Below are 18,638 nucleotides of genomic sequence, written 5' to 3'. Positions count from 1 at the left end.
TTATTGGAAAAACTGGTATAATTCAAATTTGCAATTTATTATAGTATTGTACCAATGTTAATTTCTTGGCTTTGATCATTTTACTATGGTTATATGAGGTATTAACATTATGGAACCCTGGGTAAACTCTACAATTTTTCCAACTTTTCTATAAAGCTAAAATTTTAAAATCCAAATGTTTAAAGCAAGACACAATTCTACATTTGGTTTTGTTTATCTCAAATAAAATTTGATTAAGAAGTCTGAGATCCTTTCCATGTTTTAGCTATTGTGGAGAGTGCTGCTATGAACATTGGGGTACATGTGCTCCTATGCCTCAGCATTTCTGTATCCCTTGGGTAAATTCCTAGCAGTGCTATTGCTGGGTCATAGGGGAGTTCTATTGTTAGTTTCCTGAGGAACCTCCACACTGTTTTCCAGAGGGGCTGTACCAGTTTACATTCCCACCAACAGTGTAGGAGGGTGCCCGTTTCTCCACATCCTCGCCATCATCTTGTGTTCTCTGATTTGCTCATTTTAGCCACTCTGACTGGTGTGAGGTGGTATCTCAGTGTGGTTTTGATTTGTATTTCCCTGATGAGGAGGGATGCTGAGCATCGTTTCATGTGTCTGTTGGCCATCTGGATGTCCTCTTTGGAGAAGTGTCTGTTCATGTCTTCTGCCCATTTCTTCACTGGGTTGTTTGTTTTTCGGGTGTGGAGTTTGGTGAGTTCCTTATAGATTCTGGATATTAACCCTTTATCTGATATGTCATTTGTAACTATCTTTTCCCATTCCGTTGGTTGCCTATTAATTTTCTGGGTTGTTTCCTTGGCTGTGCAGAAGCTTTTAATCTTGATGAGATCCCAACAGTTTATTTTTGCTCTTGATTCCCTTGCTTTTGGGAATGTGTCAAGTAAGAAGTTGCTGCGGTGGAGGTCAAGGAGGTTGTTTCCTGCTTTCTCCTCTAGGGACAAATGGATCAAGAAGATGTGGTTTATCTATACCATGGAATACTACATGGCAATGAGAAACAATGAAATCTGGCCATGTGTAGCAACATGGATGGACCTTGAGGGTGTTATGCTGAGCGAAATAAGTCAGGCAGAGAAGGACAAATATCATACGTTTGCACGTATAGGAGGATTAGGAGGAACTTGACGGAGGAAAAAGGGGGAGAAGAAGGGCGGAAATGGTGGGGGAAAGGGAGAGAGGCAAACCATGAGAGACTCTTGAATGCTGACAAAAACTGAGGACTGATGGATGTGGGGGGGAGGGGGGATGGGCATGGAGGAGGGCACTTTGGGGATGAGCACTGAGTGTTATGTGGAAACTAATTTGACAATAAACTATTTGTAAAAAAAAAAAAAAAAAAAAAGAAGTCTGAGATCCTGAAGAAGGAACAATACAATAAAAATACAATGCACAAATATTTTAACAAATAACAAAATTTACAAATAGAGATTATGAAAATCATTTGGTATCTCAGACACAAAGACAAACTGTTCTTAAAACCAGGAAGGACTCTCCAAGTCGGCCACTCCATCCCTTCCTTAAGATGAAACTGCATTTAGGGGCACCTGGGTGGCTCAGTCGGACTTTGGCTCAGGTCATGATCTATCGGTTCGTGGGTTCGAGCCCTGCATCAGGTTCTGTGCTGGCAGCTCAGAGCCTGGAGCCTGTTTCAGATTCTGTGTCTCCCTCTCTCTCTGACCCTCCCCCACTCATGCTCTGTCTCTGTCTCAAAAATAAACTATAAAAAAAAAAAAAAGGAACTGCATTTAAACCAGTAAAGACACCAGTGTATTTATCCTAAACTCAAAAGAACTTCAGTGTAATTATGTTGTATAATTTCCTTTAGTATCCAAATTTGGTATACCTAACTAAATACTGAGAATTAAGTTTCAAAAAAAATTTTTTTTAGTATAGTTGACATACAATGTTATATTAGTTTCAGGTATAACCAATAATTAAATCTTATACACAGAATAAAAGCACCTGTTTAAAAACCTTAAGTGGGAGAAATATTTGCAAATTATGCATCTGATGAAGGGTTCATATCTAAAATACATAAAGAACTCTACCTCAACAACAAAAAAATCAAATAACTAAATTAAAATGGGGAAAGGACATTTCTTCTCAAAGATGATATAAAATGGCCAACAGGTATATGAAGAGATGCTCAGCCTCAGTAATCATGAGAGAAAAGTGCAAATCAAAAACAGTAAGATATTACCTCACACCCATTAAGACTGCTACTATAAAAAACCCCAGAAAATAACAAGTGCAAGTGTTGGCTAACAAAACCCTTTGCACTGTTGGTAGGACTGTAAAATAGGTGCATCCATAATGAAAAACAGTATGGAGGTTCCTCAAAAAATTGAAAGTACAACTACCTTGTGATCCAGCAATCTCACTTTTGGGTATATATCCAAATGGATCGAAAACAGGGTCTCAAAGAGATATTTGTATACTTATGTTCACAACAATCAAGAGGTAGAAGTAACCCAAATGTTCATTGACGGGTGAATGGATAAACACGATGTGGTATATACGTACAATGGGGTAGGAAATCCTGTCACATGCTACAACATAAGTGAAACCTGAGGACATTATGCTAAGTCAAATTAGGCACTCATAAAAAGCCAGATGCTGTATGATTCCACTTAACACAAGGAATCTAAAGTAGTCAAGTGCAGAGAAATAGAAAGTAGAATGATGACTACTGAGGGGGAGGAGAAAGGGGAGTTGTTCTTTAACAGATAAAGAGTTTCAGATTTACAAGATGAAAAAGGTCTGGAGAACTGTCTTACAGCAATGTAAACATATGTAACACTACCAAAGTGTGCATTTAAACATCATTAAGATGACAAATTTTATGTTAAGTATTTTTTACCAAAACAATAAGCAAAAACCTTAAATGATTTATTAAAACAAATACAATTTCTTATTCTGTCAATCAAAACTCTCCAAAATTTGGTAGCCAGATTGGCTTTTCAGCCAATTTCTTATAGTGTCCCCTGTAAAAATGGATTACTAATACTACTCTGAATTCAGTCCACATATTTTAAGTCCAAAGCACAGTAGTTCTCAATCTTGGCAATACAGCTAAATTACATGTATTAAGTAATAAAGTAACAAGTTTTTAAAAAACACAACTGTTTCGACCTCACCCTTCAGAGATACTGAACTGGTGAAGGGCCCAGATAACTATCTGTACTTTCAAATGCCATGGACTCAAGAATTAGTGCTCAAATGTGTCTAAATTGGCACATTCTTGTCAAACTCTTATCCACCCTTGAAGGGTCATTTTAAAAGTCTGCTTCCTCTAAAACCCTAACTGGATATGTTCTCTTGCTTCTTTTAACCCTCATAAGCACTTCTTTTTTTATGTCACATATATCCTCATTTATGATACAGTCATCTGTGTGTTCATCATGTTTTGGGCAAATTTCCTAGTCCCCCTGGGCCTCAGTTTCCTCATCCATGAAAAGGGAAAAATGATATCCACTTCCTTGGGTTGAAAAAATGAGACAGAATATAAGGAGACACAAAGTACCAGACGATCATAGTGGGTGAATCGTAACTGTTAGTTCTCTTCATGTCTTGCTGCTTTCCCCTTGCTCCCCAAACATCAGATTGAACCTTTTGCGACCACGTTATCGAATTTCACTTTAATGAAAACACCAAAACTCTTAAATGTAGAAATCTTTATAGAGATGTTATGGCTTTTTGGGAAATTACTATTTCTGCGCAGGATTTTTATCATCCAAATAGCTGTCAAGCACTTTATTTCTATGGAGAGTCCATGTCATTTACTGAGTCGGCCTTACTCCATCTTTAGCTAAATGATAACAGTAATTAGGTACTAAGGCCCTATTCTAAGTGCTTTACATATATTAACTTATTTAATCCTTACAACAATCCTATAAGATAGGTGCTTTTATTATCTCCATTTACAGATGAGAAAACTGAGTCATCCATAAATTAGGAAACCTGCCTATGGTCACACTCCTGTGATTCAAATCCAGGCAGTCTGGCATTAGAGCCCATGATCTTAATCATAATCACTCTTCTATACTGCATTTTCAAGAATCTTAAAATATCTGTCTAGTGGCACCTGGATGGCTCAGTTTGTTGAATATTGGATTCTTGATTTCAGCTCAGGTCATGGTCCCAGGGTCAAGCCCTGCGTAGGGTTCCACACTAAGCCTGCTTGAGATATTCTCTCTCTCTCTCTCTCTCCCCCTCCCTCTCTCGCTTCCTCCCTCTCCCTCTGCCGTTCTCCTTCACTCATGCTCTCCCTAAAATTAAAAAAAACAAAACAAAACCCCAAAATATACATAGGTCTATCTGTCTTAGTGTTTAACATAGCAGGCAAAAACAAAAGAAAAAAAAACCAAAACATTAAAGATTTTAACCTCAAAAGACTTAAGATCAAAACAAAATTCATCTTTTTTTTAGATTTTGTTTTTGGGGCACGTGGGTGGCTCAGTCGGGTAAGTGGTCAACTCTTGATTTCAGCTCAGGTCATGATCTCATGGTTCATGAGTTTAAGCTCCACCCTGGGTTCTGTGCTGACAGTGTGGAGCCTGCTTGGGGTTCACTCTCTCTCCCCCCATCTCTCTCTGTTTTTCCCCCACTTGTGCTCTCTTTCTCAAAAATAAAGAAATTTAAAAAATTAAATAAAAGATTAAAAAAATTTTTTAAGAAGACAGAGAGAGCACTCATGCACAAGTTGGGGAGAGAGGCAAAAGGAGAGAGAGAGAATCTTAGGCTCCATGCTCAGTATGATGCCCAACTCGGGGCTCAATCCCACGACACTGGGATCATGACCTGAGCAGAAAACAAGAGTTGGAGGCTCAACCGACTGGGCCTTCCCGGCACCCCTAAAGGATTTTATTTTTAAGTAATCTCTACACCCAGAGTGGGGCTTGAATTTACAATCCCGAGATCAAGAGTCACATGCTTTAGACTGAGCCAGAGAGGCACCCCAAAACAAAATTTTAAAAGATGATTCTAGGGCACCTGGGGCATTAAGCAATATCTGACTTCAGCTCAGGTCACAATCTTACAGTTCGTGAGTTAAAGTCCCACATCAGATTAGCTCAAGCCCTGCTTCAGGTGAGCACAAGCCCGACTTCAGGTAAAAATACAAGCCTCAGGTTTGAGGAAAAAAAAAAAAGAAAAGTGCCTGGGTGGCTCAGTTGGTTAAGCATCTGACTTCAGTTTAGGTCACGATATCACAGTTTATGAGTTCAAACCCGGCATCAGGCTCTGTGCTGACAGCTAGGAGCCTGGGACCTGCTTTGATTCTGTGTCTCCCTCTCTGCCTGTAGCCCCTGCTTGCCCTCTGTCTCTCTCTCTCTCTCAAAAATGAATAAACATTAAAAAAATAAATAAAAAACAAACAAACAAAAGCCCCAGGTGAGGTCTGTTTCTCTCCCCTCCCCCGCCCTCGCTCACTTGTGTCCTCTCAAAAAATAAAAATTAAAAATAAAAGATGACTCTAATAATATGGCAAGTGGTATGTATGCCCGAAGTATTTTAAAAAATGTTTTATTTATTTTTGAGAGAATACAAGTTGGGGAGGAGAAGAGAGGGACAGATCCAAAACGGGCTCTGCACTGAGCCTGATGTGGGGCTCAAACTCACGAACTGCAAGATCATGACCTGAGCTGAAGTTGGATGTTCAACCGACTGAGTCACCCAGGTGCCCCCCCCAAGGTATAACTTCTAAAAGAAAAAGAAGTATTGTTTCACATGAAAGTCTTAAATACCATATACGACTACTCTTCAATGGAAAATAGCTTTTAATTACCAATTATACCTCAAGGCAAATAAATGTATCCCTCATAGACTGCTTTAACATCAGAAAGAGAGATCCAGGAAGACATCCAAGGCCAACAGGGAACCCAGGTGGCTAGGAGCCATGTATGAACACTTAGCAGTGGGAAGCACATCATGAATCAGACCACAAGTTTGGAAAGAATCCTACAGAACCACCAAAGCGACAATGGACAATAATGGAAGACAGTATTTCATCCAAAGCAATACATTATGCTGAATAAAGATCAGATTTACATCTAGCTATGTGTTGGAATTAACAGAGCTGATTAACTGCCCTGAAAAAGCAATTAACTATATTCTACCAATTAACTGAGACATGTTTTCAAAGTTAAAAACCAAAATGGACTGGAGATGTTTAAAGTTCTGACTTAGAAACTATTTCATGGGGAAAACACTCATAATTCTAGAAAGAAGTCTACAGTTTATAGAAGTCAAGGAGAAATAAGGAGAACCATAGTTCATTCCTTTGTTCTGTTTCTATAATTAGTCCAAATAAATGTGGATTTATCTCGGGGCTCACCTTAAATTGGTCTTCCTATCACAGAACTCATATGAAGTAGGTAACATGGGGAACTATACACTAGGTCAAGTTCTAAAGACACAGAAATGAATATGATCCTTGTCCTGTTGGATTAATGGGAGAGACATATTTACGTACCTTTCACTCCACTGTGGTACATACTATGAGAACTTAATTGAATTGTATGATTAAAACATATACTATACTGAGCAAAGGAGATAAATGTTTCTAGTTTTCTGGAGCAGCATGTTTACTGTTTTACTCATTATGGTAATCAGAATAATTTAAAATGTCAAATATTATCACTAGGCTTATAATTAAAAAAAAATAATCGGCTGTCTGGCCCATGCCATCCCACCACCAAATACACTGTCACATGTGGTGTGTTAAACCTACATCATTCCTCTACCTTCAAGATGCACTCTATGTATTCCACACCTGATCCCTTCTGGAGCTTCCACAAGTCCAAGTGACTTCACCTCCTTTGGCCTTGACTATACTAACCAGTTTCCCTACTTCCATTCTAAACCCCTTCAGTTCATTTGTCACAAAACAGCTATTTGAAAAATGAAAAGTCAGATCATACCACTCTGTTGTCTAAAATAAACTCAGGCTTTAATGAGAACAGAGTAAATTGTGCTCCTTTTTACATAAAGTAAAGCCCCCACACAATTTGGTTCCTGCCTGTATCTCTGACCATAGTTCCTAAGCTCTCTCTTCCTCGGTCATCATGTCTGCTGATGAAGGAAACAAAGGCAAAAGAAATGTAACATAAGTTAAATCTCCTTACAGCCTGCAGCCCCATGATAGACACCTGAAACATGCAGAGCATGACCTTCCTCAAGCAACTCATGGTTGCCTTGCTTACTTAATGTTTCTGTGTTATTAAAGACTAAAAGTAATCTGGTCTTAACAGTAGGTAGCCCCTCAAGGTCCTGAAAGTCTTGCTTTCAAATTCCTTAGAGACAACACTATCTCTAACCCCACTAAGTTAAAAGTATATAACCAGTCACTCCTCATAACCCCAGTGCCACTCTTTCTGCCCACAGATTGTCCCACTGCTTTAATAAAATCACCCTTTTGCACCAAAGATGTCTCAAGAATTTTTTCTTAGCCGTTTGCTCAAGAACCCCATCATAGATAGCCACAACGGCTTTCCTAATTGTTTCTTGAAGTGTCAAGCTCATGCATACCTCAAGGTCTACAATTGCTATTTCTTCCACCCGGAACACTCTTCAGATGTTCTCATGGCTGGCTCCTTCTCATCATGCTAGTCACTGTTCATATGTTACCCCTCAGCAAAGGCTTCCTTCACCACGCTCTACTTAATACATCCCACACTCCCATGCCACCATCCCAGTCACATTCCACTTGATAACCCTGGTTTCGTTTCTTTTCTCTTTTCTTTCTTTCTTTCTTTCTTTCTTTCTTTCTTTCTTTCTTTCTTTCTTCTTTCCTTTTTTATTTATTTATTTTGAGAGAGAGAGAGAGAGAGAGAGAGGGAGAGAGAGAGAGACAGACGGAGGGAGGGAGAGCATGTGCAGGAATGGGGAAGGGGCAAAGAGAGTGGGGAGAGAGAATCCTAATCAGGCTCCACTCTGTCAACACAAAGGTCGAAGCAGGGCATGATCTCACAAACCATGAGATCATGACTTGAGCAGAAAATAGTAGTTGGACGCTCAACCAACTGAGCCACCCAGGTGCCTCCCTGGTTTATTTTCTTCAGAGCAGTTATCATTATATGAAATTAAATTATTTGTTGCTTATATGGTTATTGCTTGTCTCTTTAAGTCATGAAAATTCCATTAAGTCAGCAGCTTTTCCTAACCTACTGCCCATCTCTAGGGCCTAGTTTTACGGCAGCACGTATCAGAAGCTCAAAGATATTTGAACTTGTTTCCTAATTTCCTGAGGACCTTAAGTTACTTTGAAATCCTTGTTTAATAAAAAAATTCGTAATGAAAAATTTCAAACACAAGAGAGAACAGTGTAACAAGCCATTTTACACAATCAGTTTTAAAAATTACTTACTTGCAATCAATCTTATTCCAATTATACCCCTAGCTATTTCATCTACCACCAGGTTATTTTGAAGTAAATCTTAGGTAACATTTCATATATAAATACTTAATCTATATCTTAAAAAGACAAATTCATACATATATAAATTTTTGCAATATGCAGAATTTTTAAGAATTTACAAAACTCAGGGGCGCCTGGGTGGCTTAGTCGGTTAAGCGTCCGACTTTCGCTTGGGTCATGATCTCGCGGTTCGTGGGTTCGGGCCCCGTGTCGGGCTCTGTGCTGACTGCCAGCTCAGAGCCTGGAGCCTGTTTCAGTCTGTGACTCCCTCCCTCTCTGACCCTCCCCTGCTCACGCTGTCTCTCTCTCTCTCTCTCCTAGAAATAAATAAAAAACATTAAAAAAAAAAAAAAAAAGAATTTACAAAACTCAGGGCCCATCTCTTTCTGGGATCTAGTTATCAGAATCTAGAGTGAGGCCTAAGCATATGTATTCCTGAAATTTTCTTCAGATGTTCTGATTCGGCTTGACTATAACACAACCAAAGACTGACATCTGGGAATGGTTCTAGAAGGGTCAGAATTGTTGATTACATAAGAACCATATAAGGAAAGACACTATAGCTGAAAATACCATTTACAAAACAAAGTTTCCAAGTTAGAACACCAAAAAAATATTAGAATTTAAAAAGAAAAACAGGAGGATGAATACTGAATCAAAGACACCTTACTTGGATACAGAAAGTGGCTGATTAAATTCTTCTTCCACAGCAATGTTGCTCTCTTCAAAGCTGGGAATATCAACTGCTTTTAACGAAGATGCACTACCCGGGGGACTTGTGACGTCATTATTAATATCAACAGAAAAATTCATGTCCTCACTGGAAATCTTTGTATCATCTTGCTTCAGCTGAGATTCAGGCTCTTGATCATCGCCTGCTGCATTCCAAAACAAGCTGGCACCTGGAGGTTAAATGATGAACTGGATACTGAACAAATATTCTACTATAAAATTAAACCTCTGACAAACCTCTAAATAAGACTAAGTCTATTATTTTAACACAATTACCTAGAAATGTCTTCAGATTATATCTTCTCAGAAATGCCATAAAGAGATTAAGGTGAAAAGACAGAAAACTGGTGTTCAAAGGGAAAGGGGACATTCTGGGCCCTGTCTCTTCAAGAGGTGTGGCTCTCAAATGATGTGTTTTACATATTAAGGTTCTGAATATGACTTGCGAAGTATGTATATGTATTGAAAACTGCTATTATGAAAAATAAGAGAAAATCTATAAATACAAATTCCTAGGTTCTCTGATTTTTATCCTTAAACATGATATTTATGAGACTACTCAGGGGCATATCAGGCAAGCATTAAGAATCAAATGTTTCCCAAACTCCATGGAACATTTGCACAATTATTTGCAGAACTATTTACATTTACTATTATTTGCTGTTTTTCTTTAAATCAACTCACTTTATTTTTACCTAGCTTCACCATTTCTGTGAAACCACAGATTTGATGTGCTATATTTTTCCAATACTCATAAGAATAAATGTACCCACAAAATATAAACATTCATCTTTATACCACCCCAAATTATCTTTTGAATCTGAGTGGTATGCATTCCACAACTTGGGAAAGACTGCCATGCATAATGACTTAAAGAAATAGTTAAAATCAAAAAGTACATCCAAGTCAAAATGGTTTCTACCTTGAGGGTCAACCTGAGTGATTAAAAAAAAATTAATAAATAATTTAATTTTGCATTCATGAAACATTAAAAACTGAAATGACAATTATGAAAAAGTTACATAAGTGCTGCTACTCTTCTGGAATATTTATCAATATATGCCTTCAGGAAATTAAGTATCATTGTAGAATCATTTTAGAAGCATAAACATACTTCTAAAATCCATTTAGTTCTAATGATTATTAATAATGCATTTTTCTGCAGATAAGTAATAACCATCCTAGATCATCCATGCTGAGTTACTGAATATGAATCTATGCAGTTTCAAAATAATTTCAGAATATCAGTTTAAGCATGTAAATAACTTCATTCAATGATCTTTTATTCAGCACACATGATTCACGTATCATGTTAACTAATGTGATACAATAGAGAATAAGGCAGTGTTTGAGATCCCAAAAGCTTATAGATGAGAGGCAACTGTAATACAGTAAGTAGAGAGTTTTATAGGAGCAAACATAGATGTCTGCTATCTATGTACGTTTGGTTAGCTCACAATACCCATAGCTCCTTGTCCACCACCCCCTTTACATTACACACACACACTTTCTCTGGGAAGTACCACCCCTGCAATTAAAAAAGGTAGGACTCCAGAAGATATGTTCCTATTATATGCTTCTCAACCCCCTTACCAAAGAACCAGGGATTAAACCCTAATCCAAACTAGGCCATTCAGGTTCTCTGCAATTTGAAACAAGACTAAAGATAGTAACCTGGTTTGTGTACATGGTTAAAATTGTGTAACACATACCCTTTGGAGCTTTGGGTGAGCTATATTTTAAGATGTAAAGCAGTGAAGAAAAACTGAGTACAATAGCCATGCACAATAGTTGAAAGTCCTGATGGTATTCCAGTTTACAGTTCTAGTTTTTTTCCTGAAGTCCAGCCCCATTCTTGGCCTTGGTTTTCATGAAAACATCCTCATATCCTTCCATTAAATTTCCCTTCCTTGCTTAAATTATTTCAAAGTGGTTTACATTATTTGCAGCCAAAGAATCTTGACTAATATTCAGTAATAACTGACTTACTGTACATGAGGTTCTTGCTTCCCTCCTTCCTTGTTCCCCTCAACATGGATAGTTAACAAATGGGTTCAGAAACAGAATATAGAAATCTGCCTTCCAATACAGACGTGCTGACGGATAGGAGCACACGTACCCCAATGTTTATAGCAGCACTCTCAACAATAGCCAAATCGTGGAAAGAGCATAAATGTCCATCAACTGATGAATGGATCAAGAAGATGTGGTTTATCTATACAATGGAATACTACATGGCAATGAGAAACAATGAAATCTGGCCATTTGTAGCAACGTGGATAGAATTCGAGGGTGTTATGCTAAGTGAAATAAGTCAAGCAGAGAAGGACGGATACCAAATGTTTTCTCTCATATGTGAAACGAGAGAAGCTTAACAGAGGACCATGGGGAAGGGGAAAAAATAGTCAAGGAGAGAGAGGGAGGCAAACCATAATAGACTCTTAAATACTGAGAACAAACTGAGGGTTGATGGGGATGAGGGAGAGGGGAAAATGGGTGATTGGCATGGAGGAGGGCACTTGTTGGGATGAGAACTGGGTGTTATATGGAACCAACTTGACAATATACAAAATAAACAAACAAATAAATAAATAAATAGAAATCTGCCTTCCTTCTTTCTTCTCCCTCTTCATTTCCAAAAGCAGCTCAAATGGAACAGATATTTACACTGAACTCATCTTCTCTCCCCTGCTTCTCTAATTTGTCTTCCCTAGGTCACCTAAGCTGAAAATCCTGGAGTAACTTTTATTTACATTTTTAATAAACTTTCAACACTTGAATAAGTCTAGATTTATAGAGACAATAATAGAGAGTTCCTGTATACTCTCCTCACCCAGTTTCCCCTGATGGTAACATCTTACGGCACATTTTTCAAAATCAAGAAACCAATGTTGGTGCATGACAATAACTATATATCTGGACTTTACTTGAATTTCACCGATTTTTCCACTAATGTCCTTTTTCTGCTCCAGGATCCAAACCAGGGTATCACACTGCAGTTAGCAGTACTTTTTAATCCTCCTTCTTCCAGCTGCCACATACAATTAGTTACCAAATCTTAACAACACCCTGCACAACTCTTTCTCTTTACTTTTATCACCATCACTCTATGTACTGAGCATCTTGCTAGATCTTGGGGACATTCTTGAAGGCATTCTTAAAGATTTCAAAGTGTCTGGTGGTGAGCAAACATGGAAACAAATATATATCATTTACATTATTAACTGACTTTTTAAAAAGACTTTCAATGATGCATACCAAATAAAGGAGACATTCTTTTTTAAGAGATGTAATAAAGGCTCTGCATAAATTACAGTACTACACAATTCAGAACTCTGTGTTTTCTCACTGTGTCCATACTATTTTCTCTACCTACCCTATTCTGCCATCTCTCAATTCCATCTACTAAAATCCTACATACCCTTCAAAGCCCAGAGTCAGTAACACTATAAAGATGGCTAACTAACCTTCTCTGATCCCTCAAACCACAGATGATTTTTCTTACAAGAATTGGGTTCAGCCTCGGAAGGTACCAAATACAGTGTATGATGTCTTGTGGTGTCACATTTGTTTTCAGATATAGTTCTCTTTCATGAAGAGTAAAATTACACAAAGACTTAAATAAGGGATACTCTCATCACCTTGGTTTTGGTTCTATTTGTACCATGCACCTGATACATTGAAATTATGCCAAAATTTTAAAAGTAGATATGAAAAGCATTTTAAAAAATTCCTTCCAAATAAAAAAAAACAATTACCTGTGCTCACAGCAATGCTGACACTTTTTCTCATGTGCAATCCAGGAGAAGACTGTGCTTCCATGGAAACCAGCTCCGTCTGTCTTGCAGCTTGTGCCGTGTCTTCAGCAGAGGCTGTCTTAGGGGAGCGGGGCTGCAGGGACTGTGCCTCCAATAAACGCTGAATCTGTATTAATTAACAACATATTTTAAACTGGCCATGGAAGTAATCACCAAATTGCAGTGGAGTTTAAAAATGAATTACAAAGTGCCCCAGTTATAAATAACTGGCTTTTAACTAGACTTTTTCACATTTCATTTATATCATACCATAAAACTTATTCAATGCAGAAATCACTATCCTTCATTATCAAGAAATATTTAAGTGGGCTAAATGTAAATTTTATTTTACTTTACTATTTATTTATTTAATTTAGTTTTTGAGAGTGTGCACGAGTAGGGGAGGGGCAGGAGGGACAGGAGAGAATTTTAAGCAGGCTCCATGCCTAGCAAGGAGCCCAATGGGGGGCTCGATCTCACGACCGTGAGATCATGCCTTGAGCCAAAATCAAGGGTGGGATGCTCAACCGAGATTTTGAGAGAGATAGATACAGTACAAGCAGGGGAGAGGCAGAGAGAGACACACACACAGAGAGACAGAGAATCCCAAGCAGGTTCTACACCATCAGCATGGAGCCTGACCTGGGGCTCGTACCCACAAAACTGTGAGATCACAACCTGAGTTGAAACCAAGAGTCTGATGCTTAACCGACTAAACTACCCAGGTGCCCCAAGAATGTGCTACTATTAAACACACTTAACAGATCAGAAAACTTGAGAAATTAAAAATGAAGTTACTTGCCCAGATCATGTAACTAACAAGTAGCAAAGCTAAGGTTCAAACACCAAGTTTTCTCTACTCCTTTTAAAACTGAAATACAATTCACACACTATTTACAACTCATCCCTTTAAAGAATACAATTCAGTGTTTTTTAGTAAAGCCACCACAAGTTTGCAACCATCACTACCATCTCATTCCAGAACATTTTCATCAATCCCCTGAAAAAGCTCTGTAACCATTAGCAGTCACTCTCCATTGCCCATCCCTAGCCTCTGGCTCATCTACTTTCTGTCTCTACATACTTGCCTATTCTAGATATTTGATATAAAGGAAACCACATAATATGTGATCTTGTATTTTGCTTCTTTTATTTAGCATAACAGTTTCAAAGTTTACCCATGTTGTTGTATCTATCATACTTTGTGGCTGAATAATATCCCGTGTGTGAATATGTCATAGTGTGTTTATCTATTCATCAGTTGATGGACATTGAACTGTTTTCACTTTTAGCTATTATAAATAATGTTACTATGAATATTTGTGTATAAGGCTTTATGTGCACATATTTTTTTCATTTTCATTTTCCTGGGTACACACTCCTAAAGTGGAAGAGCCACACTTTCAAACACTGTGATTTTCTATTTCCCTTTAAATTATATTAATTGTTTGTCTCATATCTTTCAGCAAATTAACTATTAATATAGGAAAATATAAGTTATCCATAAATTATTAAGATAGGTAGAAATACAACCTGCATTAAGACTACAAAATAGCATATGTACTTATAGTGGCTTGTAGCATGGACTCTGATGTCATGACGTAAGTTTAAATCCTATTCTGCTACCTTTTGGATAAGCTATTTAACCACTATGAGCTTCAATATCACCTAAAGCTAAAGTAGTTTAAGGATTAAGAGATAAATAAAATAGTTGTAACTTTTTGACTGTTGACTCTAGTCTGGTTCTATACTAACCACTTTATACACACACACACACAGACACATGTTTACACATATATATAAATACACGCACACATACACATCAACTCATTTAACCATCAAATCTACATATGACAGCAATCACTGCTTCCAATTCACAGATGAGAAGAGTGAAGTTGGAGAAATCATACAGGAAACACTCGATAATAAAGCTACAGTGATTAACTGAATAGTAACAGTGCTGGAATAGACAGGCAAATCAGTGGAGAATACAGTACAGAAATAGATACAAATACTGGTACTTCTATTATAAAAAATACATTTCCAATCATTAACAAAAAGATTATTCAATAAATATATGAGGCCAGTTATCTGATGATTACAAAGGAAAAAATCTCTTATCTCATACATCAAAATAAAGCAACAAATATAATTCTGAAGGGGGAGGGAAGATGAAATATAAGTTTTTTATAATCTTGAAGACAAAGAGGTTTTTCTAAACATAACACCCAGAAAATGATAAATCTAATTATATCTAAACTGGAATATTCTATACAAACCAATTACTAAAACACAAAACATTTAACACAAACTGTAAGAAATGCTTACCACATATATATGATAAAAAACCAATTTCCTTAATACATAATGAGCTCTTACAAATTAGAAAAAGACCTAAAGTGGGTAAATGACAGGCTTTATACAAAGAAAACACAAATAGCCAATAAATAATAAAATGATCAATCTTGATTATAATAATACAGTATAAATTAAAACAATTTCTACTTGTGACTGATACTAATTTTTTATTTAAGAGAGAGCACATGAGCAGGGGCGAGGGGTGAGGGGAAGAGAGAGAGAGAGAAAGAGAAAGGGAGAATATCAAGCAGGCTCCACACTCAGTACGGAGCCCAAACCAGAGCTTGATCCCATGACCCCGGGATCATGACCAGAGCAGAAGTCAAGAGTCAGATGCCCAGGTGGCCCGATACTCATTTTAACAGTTTGATATGCCCAATATTGGAGATGTGGAAAAACAGCTTTGGAGTACTAAATTGGTACAACTTTTCTGGGGGCTTTTCTCACTCATTCAAGTTATAAAATATGTATTAAGCAATTATTGTAAGTGTGGTACTATTCAAGGTGCTAAAAAATACAGTGATGAATCTTTTAAGCTCCTTCCTTAGAGCTTCTTAGAGACAAAACCCAAAAACACAAAATTCAGCCTGAGTGTTGAGGAGTGAGTCATCAGAAGGTTTGGGCGAAGGGGCAAGCTCAAGAACCTAAAGTGGAAACAAGTTCATGTTTTTGAAGAACAAAAAGCACACCCTGCAACTGAAGCGTAGTGAACGTGGAAGACAGTGGCAAGAGATGAGCTAGGAGGGAACATAGAGCCAAATGAAAAGGTTTTGAGGGCTAAGGTAAGGAACCTGGATTTTAATCTAATTGCAAAGGAAAACCACTGAGAGTGTTCAGCAGAAGTCCTCTGATCTGACATGAGCTTAAAGAAGATGGCTGTGGTGTTTCCAACTCCAGGGTACATGGGGGACAGTACTGGAAGTAGAATGACTGGATGAGAGAAGATGATTTGAATTAGGGTGACAGCAAGAAAGATGGTAAAGAACAGTTAAGTTCAAGACACACTTAGAAAGTAAAACCTGGGTTTCTGACCCTAGGATTTTCACCTGAGCAAGAGGATGAGAAGTGATGTCATTAACTGAAATAATAATGATAATGAAAATCATAGTACGACTTAACATTTACTGAGCACTAACTACATGCCAGGCATTATGCTAAGCTGCCCTTCCCTAGTAACTCATTCAATCCTTAGAACTCTGTACACTTATGTACATTCTTATTTTGTGAATGAGAAAACTGAAGAATGAGAGGTGAAGTAATCTGCCTAATATTGCATTCATTTAGGTTACACTGAAACTGGGCTAGAGCCAGATACCCAAGGAGGCTGGTGCCAGAACCCAATCACTTACCCACTATACCAAAATGAGACTTGGGATATTAGGAGAGGAACAAGTTTGGGCATCTTTGAACATTTAAAAAGTGTGCTCTCTTGACATCACAGTTTTACTTCTCGGGATCCATATACTACAGAGATCTATGCACACGTGCAGAGGACCACAAGCATGAGGATGCTCACCGTGGCACTATTTGCAATAGCAGAAACTTCAAACTGTGGAATAAGAGACCAACCAGAAAATTTGTTGTAGGGGCACCTGGTGGCTCAGTCAGTTACGTGTCCCACTCTTGGTTTTGGCTCAGGTCATGATCTCACGGTTCGTGTGTTCCAGCCCCACATCGGGCTCCAGGATGACATGACAGCACAGAGCCTGCTTGGGATTCTCTCTCCTTCACTCTCTTACCCTCCCTCGCTCCTGCTTGTGCTCTCTCTCTCAAAATAAAGTTAAAAGAATATAGTAAAAAAATTTATTGACCATCATTACAAAACCTTATGCAAAATAAAATAGTTCTATATATACTCATATAGAAAATGGGTTAAGAAACTTTTAAAAAAAATTTAAACAGTGGTACCTAAAATAAAGTTTTAAAATTCAGATAAATAATATACTATGTGTATTTATCATAAAAGCACCTTCTACAGCATTTTTTGTATTCTCCAAGCATAATGATTCAGATACTCTAAAATACAGCCAGTGGTCTATAATTTACATTTTAATCCCAAGTAACTAAGATTTCTAACTAGCTTAGAAGATCCTATTAGCTTCTGTTAAGTCTTTTTTTTTTTTGGTCTTGTTTAAAAAAGATAGGAAATATATGAGAAAGATTTTTTTTCAATGTGAAATATTTAGCTACACTAAAATTTCTGCCAAATATTTGTAAGGATTTATAAAAATCAAAGTTATATTTTACAATTTTAGATAATTTACCTAGGTTTAAAACACAACAAAACTACCTTTTTCTCAGGTGTCCTATCTACAGCATTTTTAAGCAGAATTTTTATTTATTTATTTTAAAAAGTTTATTTATTTTGAGAGAGAGAGAGAGAGTGCATACACACGAGCATGCAAAGGGGGGAGGGGCAGAGAGAGAAAGGGAGATAAAAAACCCCAAATAGGCTCTGCACTGTCAGAATGGAGCCTAACATAGGGTTTGGCCTCAGAAATGTAAGATCATGACCTGAGCCAAAATCAAGAGTCTGAAATCAAGAGTCTGACTCTTAACCAACTGAGCCACCCAGACACCCTTATTTATTTATTTTTAAGTTTACTTATTTATTTAAGTAATCTCTACACCCAATGTGGGGTCTGAACTCATGACCCTGAAATCAAGGTAACCCTAAGCAGAATTTTTAAAATGTCATGTTTCTGTTTTTGCTAAATGCAAAACAGTTTTATAAAACAAAGATTAAAAAAAATCATACACGCATATAATGCCAATTATACATATTATTTTCATAGTTGTAGGATGATGAAAGAAATACAGAAGAATATATTTCAGTCTGTTTTCATTCATACTGGTGGGAGAGGAAGGAAGAAGGTAGGGGATTTAGGGCATATATGTGGGAGAAGGGTACCAGTAAGGAAAGAAAAAAAAGGCACAAGACTGAATGGTGTAGAATATAATTAAAAGACTAAAAACTGCCATAAACGCCTGAAGAAAGGAAGCATTTCCTAATAAAGTGAATGAAATACGTTTAGTATGGATACACAGAAGACATTCCAGAACTACTCTCTAAAGGTACACTGGCTAAAAGCGATTGAACATACTACAAGGTTGAAAAATTAGGGAGGCATCAGAATCCATTGTGCAGGCTTTATATCTAGTTGTATACCAAGGTCTAGTAAATTACAAAGACTTTCTGTTAGAGCCAACAAATAGAAAGAAATATGCAGTTATGTTGTAGGTTAGGATACACACAAGGCAGGACGAAAAGGCTTGCTTTCTACTCTTGGTTCTACTCCTAACTAGCACTGTGTCATTGG

At 37.4% G+C, this 18,638-nt stretch overlaps 1 protein-coding gene across 4 annotated transcripts in view; it reads right to left on the bottom strand.

The window, feature by feature from the left end:
• STIL (STIL centriolar assembly protein) overlaps positions 1-18,638 on the bottom strand; it is a 67,494-nt gene that overhangs the window by 17,203 nt on the left and 31,653 nt on the right. For all 4 annotated transcript variants that reach the window (XM_039219781.1, XM_039219782.1, XM_039219784.1 and 1 more), the window contains exons 14-15: positions 12,922-13,087; positions 9,102-9,333 (exon numbers count right to left, since the gene is read on the bottom strand). In XM_039219781.1, the coding sequence (XP_039075712.1) occupies positions 9,102-9,333; positions 12,922-13,087 (398 nt within the window). The remainder of the gene's footprint in view (positions 1-9,101; positions 9,334-12,921; positions 13,088-18,638) is intronic.

The sequence above is a fragment of the Hyaena hyaena genome, unplaced genomic scaffold, assembly GCF_003009895.1.
Source record: "Hyaena hyaena isolate Hyena2069 unplaced genomic scaffold, ASM300989v1 scaffold_831, whole genome shotgun sequence".
Taxonomy (NCBI): domain Eukaryota; kingdom Metazoa; phylum Chordata; class Mammalia; order Carnivora; family Hyaenidae; genus Hyaena; species Hyaena hyaena.
The sequence above is the reverse complement of the archived record's forward strand: the minus strand, read 5'-3'. Positions and strand labels throughout refer to the sequence as shown.